Here is an 8,703-nt window from a genome sequence, read left to right on the forward strand (position 1 = left end):
ATTGTCCCATGATATGATTATTTTATAAACACCAATGTGTTGTACTACGTATCGGCTGTATAAATGTGGTCAAAATTTATAAATAACTTATACTTTTTAAAGTATTCGAATATGTATTCTGAATATATTTTTTAAGAACTATTCGAATACGTATTCTGAATACCTTAGTTCTCATTTATTCGAATATGTATTCCAAATACAAAATTTATTTTGTATTCTTTACAAGACTGGTACCTATAAACTATAACTTTTTAAGTTGTTTTTCATTTATTTTATAGTTAATTTAAAATATGTTTGAAATGTTAATTTGAAATTGTATTATTAATAAATAAAATTGTTTAATAATTATCATGTTATTCCAGAGTCGTCTCAATGGCTTGGCTACAAAGCCTGTTTATTGTAAGGTTGTACCTATACTGTTGTAGATATAACCATTATAACCCCAGGTGAAATATTTGAATTCAATTTACTATTAATTTAGATACAATATTGATACTTATTCATTAGATTTTTAGTTTATGTTTTTAATTAATAATCAAAGAATTATGTTTTTATGATCAAAGTACCTATATATTAAAAGATCAGCCTCTACCCTCCATAATATGACAAAATCATTTGACCGCCATTAGCTGTATACTTGTTGTATTGAAAAATTAAATATTATAATATATATTATATATAGGTATACTATATATAATTTAATATGCGAAATATCTATTTGGTATTTTTATCTTTATATATATAATTCTACTGTGCGTGTGTTGTGAATGAACTCCTCCTAAGCGGTTGGACCGATTTGAATGAATTTTTTGTATTCGTTTGGGTGACGCCCTGGATGGTTTAGATTCACAAATCATCCCCCTAGGTCCAACTAGGAGATGTGCTCAAACGGGGATTTAGAGATTTACGGTGGAAATTTTTGTTTATAAATGGTTTCCGTGGGTTTTAAAGATATTATAATAGCCCTGAAATCAGTGTATTCATTCAATGCATTTAATTTTTTTGTACGCTGTGTTTTGATATTATATGTATCGCAATTACGTAAATATTGAGCGTATTATACTCACATATAAGTTACGTACATAAAACAATGCCACGTCTCCGTGGACGAGGAGGAAATATTCCCTCAGACTCGGTATTCACAATTAGTCCATCCGTTCAGGAGGAGTTCAGTGACATACTTGGTAGTTGGTATAACTTAGATACTTTATAGCTAAATTATAAAGTTACGTACAAACAGTACGGGGTCCGCGATCTACCGCAGGTAGATTGCCTCCCTGATAATATACTGCTGCGAATCAGAATTTTTATTGCAAGTAACAGAAAAGTTAAGATACATTTTGAATATCATACACCGAATATTAAATAACGAATTGAACAAAGTTTGAGTCATATAGAGTTGGTACATTTAACAGGAAACGAAGTGCACGGGATCAGCTAGTTACCTTATAATTTTAAACCGCATTATTTTCATAATTTTCTATAGAATTCAAATCTAAATCAATTACTATCAAAATCGCTCAATTTTTGTATTGAGAAATAAATTATAAGTTACAAAAACACTTTAAATTATTATATTAAAAATTAAAAACAAAATAGGTACCTATAGGTACTGGCTACTCAAAAAGAGGTTTACTAGATTTAGTAAGTTTCCACACGATTACACGGAAGACGAAACCTAGCAGGTTAACATAAATGGTTCCATAATATGTAAGTTTCTTCACGAAAATAATACACCCGCGCCTACGTAAGTTTCCACACGAAAAAAATTGTTTAATTGACCTTAACTGTATTGTTTTTGTATTTCATTTTTGTAAATCTAATCAAATTTATGTATAATATAATATGGATTACACACCTATACTTTTAGGTACATTGTCTATATTATATGGACTGGATTCAATTAAAAATTGGATTATACTTTTTTTAATGCAAAAAAACAAATTATAACCACACCAACTATGTTTAAGTTATTACTGTCTTATCAGTCTGAATGAAGTCTGAATAAAGTTAGATGAAAATTCGTATTCGTTATAATTATTTTCCATGTGGGCATTTACCATTTAATTTGGTCCCAAATGACCTTATCTCGGGAAATTGGGTCCCGGGAATAAAATGTGGCGTCCGTCCACAATTGAGCTTAACTTGATAATAATGTTAATTATATAGGAGGGTACAGGGGCGCATTTGGAAAATATGCGCCCCGGGGCAACGTATTTTTGCCGCCCCTACCCCCCCAAAAAAAAAAAAAAAAATAATAATAATAATTTATGCAATTTTATTAAACATTATTCAAACATTGAGGTTATTTAAAAACTTTTCCTCCAAAAGGTCTTTTTCAGCTTTTGAAATCTTCTACGTGCTTGTCTAGTAGCAAAATTATTAATAACATTGTTATAATTTAGTTTTGTTGTAATGTCATTTTCAATATTTAGGATTGCCAACGCATTTAATCTTTCCTCTTTTATATTTGATCTTAGGTATGATTTAACTCTCTTTAAAGCTGAAAAAGACCGTTCAGTGGAACAGTTACTACATGGTGTACATAATAACATTCTTAACGCAATAACAATGTAAGGATACATTTCAGAAAAATCATTATTTTTGATAAATATAAGCATTTGCTGAATATTTTTTGGTCTTTCATCAACTTTGAGGTTCTTTATATGTGACTTAAAGTGAACACATTCATTGGGAAAAGAACTTCCTAAATCATCAACATATATATCTTGAAGACATTTTGCCTGTTCTCTGATTTCTACGCTGTTCAATTTTTCCAATTGAAAGAAAAACGAGTACTTTTCAAATAACTGATCATAGGCTATTTTTCTTTTTTCTAGCTCATTTTTGATTCTATCTAAGATAACAAAATATGTACTTATCTTATAATTTATGTCACTGTTGCTGGCTTCATCATCTATATTTTCGTCACTGAATGTTTTCCTTTTTTTTATGCGCTTGTTTACTGTGTTCTTAAAATGTCCAGATGAAATTGAAATTGCCAGATTTAAATAACGTATATATTCTTCATCTGTACGAAGGTCATTTACATAAGTAATTAATGACTGATAAATGTCTATGACTGTACCCAAATTAATTTCAACTGATTGTAGTTTTTTACTGCATTTATTAAATTGATTAAGAATATCACCCCAAAATAATGACAAGAATGACATTTCCAAGGTATGGCAACATTTGTGTTCATCACTACATAATAAGTACACGGTTAACTATTATAAATTGCTTCATTGTTATTTATTATGACTTGTAAGAAATTAACTATTTAGTATAGGACATTCTAACTAAGTAGGTACCAAAGGTAGCTTAACATTTTTTTTAAATTTAAAGTTATTTAAATACACTTTACAATAAACCAAAAGCAATTAAGTTTTCTAATTGTATTATTATTAAATTGTTTCATGGACCTGATTATTATAGATAAATCGTATTCAAATAAATTTCAAACCGTGTATATTAAAATCAATAAACAACAAACTTTTATTTGGTTAAAAAAAGAGTGACTAGCTTTTAAATATAATACCTATATACTTCATACTTATACTAAATAAATAAAATAGCAAAATAAACAACAATTTACCTTCAGTTGTTAATGTTGAAGATTTAAACATCTCTTGAATTTTCATAAAACTGTTTAAAAGAACAGTATGTTTCTGTTTTTTTATTAGTGCATGCATTTTTTTTTATACTTAGCACCACTTAGCCTTTTTCGACCGTCCATAATTCAAAGTTCAAATGTAAAGATACCTAAGACTTAGTTTAGGTACGACGTACGAACAAATAACAATATACAATGAACTTATGTACTTAAAATTTAAAAGTTAAAACTCAAACACAGAGATTATAAGAAAATCTTATCATATCTTATAACAGACGAATGACATCCGACGGTTATGCAATATGAAACCAGGAATGATCAAATATTTTCAATACGAAGAACGGACAATCAAAGAAACAACTATTTTTAGAATACATAATAAACACAGATAAGCCGGTACGAGGACCCGTCTACGTTATCAATGTTCTTGCCATCCCGCATCGGGCATCCAACGTAATAAATAATAATAGATTTATGTTTTCATAGCCCATAGGTAGTCTGTATTTATAACATAACATTTAACAAACCTGAGATTGTTTAGCGATCAATTTCGTATGTGTAAACGATTTATGTAAATTACATATTATTTTAAAATTGCTTCATATTTTGTTAGGTACCTAGCGGCTAACATTACTTTAGAACAAATTACAAAATTATAAATTTTATATTATTATAATTTTTAATAATTATTTAGGTACAAAAACTGCCGCCCCTATGAATTTGCCGCCGGGGGCAATTGCCCCCTTTGCCCCCCCCTAAATGCGCCACTGGGAGGGTACCTTATCTAGTTAGTATAGATACCTATCTGTAACCCGTTGGCACTTCTATATGAAACTAAGTATTAACTACAGAATTTTATTAACGAAAACTGTCCACACTACGTCAATACATGCTTACTATATTGCGTATGTAGATACTGGTCACTAGATTTCCAAATGTCACATTTGCACAGCGTAAAGTAACTATCACTAAAATACTAAATAATAGCAATATTATAGTTAATAGGATTAAGGCGTATTATAGTTTTGTATAGGTAGGCTAGGATACCTAGTTGTTAAAATTAAACTTGTTTTTAAATAGTTATAGCTGAGCAGGATAACAACAATACTCAATTCAAACCAACAGAAAAATCAATTAAATGTTAATACTTCGTAATAACATTTAAAATTATTCTATTGTGAGAATTTATTTTTATTAACATGTTGAATGTTGATGGCTATTAAAATAATATTTTCCACAAGACACACATACTTTTTTTATGATACACAATAAATTATAATTTATAATATTATTAGATACTATGCATTGTTTTAAAAATATTCTGTATTCTGTAATATACCTATACAGTAGGTACCTATCTATTATATAAGTACCCTATGTTAGTATGTAAAATTTTAAAAATTAAAAATATATAGCTACTTATAATCAGTGGCATATATAGGGCGGTTAGGGGTCAACTTCCTCCTCCCAAATGTATTGATTTTACAGCATTTTAATATGGCGTTTAATTTATGATATTAATTTATTAAATATATATTTTTTTATAAACCCCTCCAGTTAGGCAGGTACATTAAAATCAGTTACTTAAATAGTAATATGAAGTATCTACAATGGTACCTATTGATATAAGCAATGCTGGGTAAGTTAATGATATTTTTTAACTCAGTTTAGTTAAGTTCATTATGATTTTCTCAATTAAATTAAAAACTAGTTAATAGACATTTTTATTACATAAATTAATTTTAAGATTAAGTTGACAAATACCATTAACTTACTTATCTTAACTTCAATCAATAAGTTAAGTTAATAATAAAAAAAAATTAATTTATGATTTATTATTTAATGAAATAAGTGATAATAGTAATCATCATTCATAGGTATATTACTATTCAAACAATCTATGATAATCATTATTGTACGAATAAAAAATAATTAGTAACTAATGAGTAATGAATAGGTATTATGATTTATGAATATAATTTGTGGCATTGTGGGCTATTGATGTCTTTATTCAAACATACTAGCGACTAAATAATGTTGCCCTTTTATTAATATTTATAAGTAACTTATTAGTTTTTATCTTTAAACATAAATATGAAGTTCTTTGTAAATATACCTTATTTTTTTCTGGTAATATTTTCTATATTCTGTGAACTTATAATAATTATTATAAACCAAAAACACGTTATATAAACAAAATATTTTTCTGGATAATAGGAATATTCAAAATTAACTTAGTTGGGAAAATAAATAAAACGGTTAGTTGATTTTAAGTTAATATAGAGGCAAATGAGTTAAGTTAAAGTTAAGTTAATTAAAACCACGTATTAGTAAGTTAAGTTAATAAGTTAATGTTAACTTAATTTCTAACTTATTAATTTGTTAATGCCCAGCCTTGAATATAAGTAATAATAACAGTGTATAAATATATTTAAATTATTAGGTAGATATCTATATTTTATTATAATTATTACTCATTGATTGTATAATATTAAATTGGTATCAATATTATAATAAAATCAATAAAACTAATACAGTTTATTTAAATAACTAAATTTTTTTGTTTATACATTATGGTCCAAGTTACAAATTATTTAGATTAAATTAGGGTAACATTTATCAAGTGTCAATTATAATTAATTTGAATGAAAATCCAATCACGTCTAATTGATTTGAATATTCTAAATTAAATAGATCATGAAATATTTTGTAACAGAGATCTATTGAAATAAACAATTATTTTCTTTGGATGTACCTAGTGGTAATTAAAGGCAGAATCGGATTTCAGTTCATTGAGATTATTTTTGGAATCTTTGACCATTGTCTTTGTTACGTAGGTATGTGTTGCAAGCTACCATGAAGATATTTTATAAATCTTTTAAGGAATATTTTATCATATTTTTTTCCTCTGTCATCAATTGTCAGTTTTTTAGGTATGGGAAGAAATTTAGAAATATTGAGTGCAACAAGCTTACAGCTACTATTTAGCTTTAGCATCTGAAAAATGTGTTCTGTTATAGACAATTGTGGGAATTCATAGTATTTATACAATAACTAATCCATGAATTAATTACTTTCACAGGAATTTTTAATCTCTGTAAAACATGTTTACATGTTACGAGGACTGAGGATTATAATCTTTAAATTTGGCCATCAAAGCACCAACGAGTTTTTCCAATATTTTTTAATTATTTCATAATTGCCAAGAATTAGGATTAAGTGCTTAAAAGTCAATATCAATCTAAAAATTGATCAGGTACCTCATTAGTTAAAACAGAGTTTACTTATATTTTAATTAACATAATATATACCTACCTATATTTATACCTATATTAGTTTAATCACAATATATTTCTGGTAAAATGTAATATTCTGTCAATAACTTCAAATTAAGCCAAAATAAAAAATATCTTTGATATAATATATTACAATATATTATAGTGGTATATTAGTAGGTAATATATCAATGAGTTTATTGTTAATTTACAGAGTGATTCATACAACATAGTAGGTACACTCATAAACTTGGTCAAGTCAAACATAATATATGAATGGGTATTAATTTTTATTTAGATAAATATAATAAATAAATATATAAGAATAATATAATATTAAGACAGAATACATTTAATTACCTTCCTACTATACTAAGTACCTAAATTAAGTGTTTTGAATTATAATTTATAGTTTATATTTTGGATGTACTCCCTCCGTATACACTCTAGGTAGGTACACTATATTCATGTGGCAAATAACAGTTAAACATTTTATGGGATAATATTATATCATTAGCATATTTTAAAGTTGATAGATAACATGGTATAATTTATATTTAATTAAGTTAGGTATATTAGCTAAACTTGTCTTTATATAAATTATTATTATACATTCTAAACTTCAATAATCAGTTGACTATGAAGTGTACCTAGTAGCTATATAATAATTTATCAAGAACAATATTATAATTAATAGAAGTAAATACCTACCTACTTAAATTTACTTACCTATCTTAGTAGGTACTACTATTGGTACTATCATAATACATTTTAATTTCAAGTGTCAACTAATAATTTATTATACTAATAATTGTGTACCTACCCATCACACATGTTAGAATTTATTAATTATTGGTTGAGTAACATACATATTACATAATATAATTATATTTTTACATTGGTAGATAGGTTAGTTTATATACCATTAGTATAGCTTGAACATTCTAATTTTTGAGTATATGTGGCCTTTTGAATTATATTTAATTGATAATTCAACGTTGTACTACACCAGGAGTCACCAACTGGCAGACCGCGGTCCTGATGCAGACCACGAACACTTTTTTTATGGACCTTTATCCAAGGAGTAGTTTTTAAATTTGTATAATATAAATATAGAAACTATAAATGTGTCACATAAAATTTATATTACTAGGACTACGGAAAGTTTGGTAAGTTTCAAAACAGACCCCCATAGAAATTAGTTGGTGGCCCCTGTATTACAATAACGTTCAAGTTCTGGTAAATTGCCGTTATAATGTTTAATTTGGTTCCAAATTAACATCTTAATTAGTATCTTCTTTGGGTTCTGTAATCAATTTTTAGTTTATTTTATTAAAATACCTAACTAAAAAATTTAATAATTAGTAATTTGTTTTAATGAACTTATCATAATATTATTATTATCCCATTGTATTGGGTCCCTAGATACTTAAGTAGGTACATATTATAATTCTAGATAGATAAATACTTTTTAAGTATTGTTAAATGTTAGGTACCTATTTGTTATGTTTTCATAAATATATATTTGTTTTGAAAATAGGTAGTTATATATTTAATATCAAAAATTTAAACATTTAGTTCAGATGGAAAACAAGTGCAATAAACATTACTATTTTTGTTTAAAACTTAGGTACTATTGAATAATTATTTCAACTAGTAACAGTCTGAAGTCTTAATATAATCATTTAGGCTGTTATGATCTGCAATAGTCAGTTATCATAACACATTAGCACTTGATGGCCGATAGGCATTAAACAAACGATATCAAATAACACAAAGCTTATAATATTATGCAAGTCTGATGGTTATATT

General features: G+C 26.6%; 1 protein-coding gene across 2 annotated transcripts; it reads right to left on the reverse strand.

Moving 5' to 3' along the window:
- Nucleotides 1-2,187: 2,187 nt before the first annotated feature.
- LOC132937141 (uncharacterized) lies at nt 2,188-3,875 on the reverse strand. Of its 2 annotated transcripts, none has more exons than XM_061003973.1 (2): nt 3,599-3,875; nt 2,188-3,031 (listed from the first exon to the last, which is right to left on the reverse strand). In XM_061003973.1, the coding sequence occupies exons 1-2, from the start codon at nt 3,693-3,695 to the stop codon at nt 2,310-2,312; spliced, it is 819 nt and encodes a 272-aa protein (XP_060859956.1). In that variant the 5' UTR covers nt 3,696-3,875; the 3' UTR covers nt 2,188-2,309. The 2 variants fall into 2 exon arrangements, with proteins under 2 accessions (XP_060859956.1, XP_060859955.1); XM_061003972.1 differs by having other exon boundaries at nt 2,188-3,207.
- Between the last annotated feature and the right edge of the window lie 4,828 nt (nt 3,876-8,703).

The sequence above is a fragment of the Metopolophium dirhodum genome, chromosome 1 (genome assembly GCF_019925205.1).
Source record: "Metopolophium dirhodum isolate CAU chromosome 1, ASM1992520v1, whole genome shotgun sequence".
In the NCBI taxonomy this organism is placed as follows: domain Eukaryota; kingdom Metazoa; phylum Arthropoda; class Insecta; order Hemiptera; family Aphididae; genus Metopolophium; species Metopolophium dirhodum.

Bases quoted from the DNA above. Each gene is read 5' to 3' on its own strand.
- LOC132937141 (XM_061003972.1), bottom strand. From the start codon at position 3,176: ATGTCATTCTTGTCATTATTTTGGGGTGATATTCTTAATCAATTTAAT.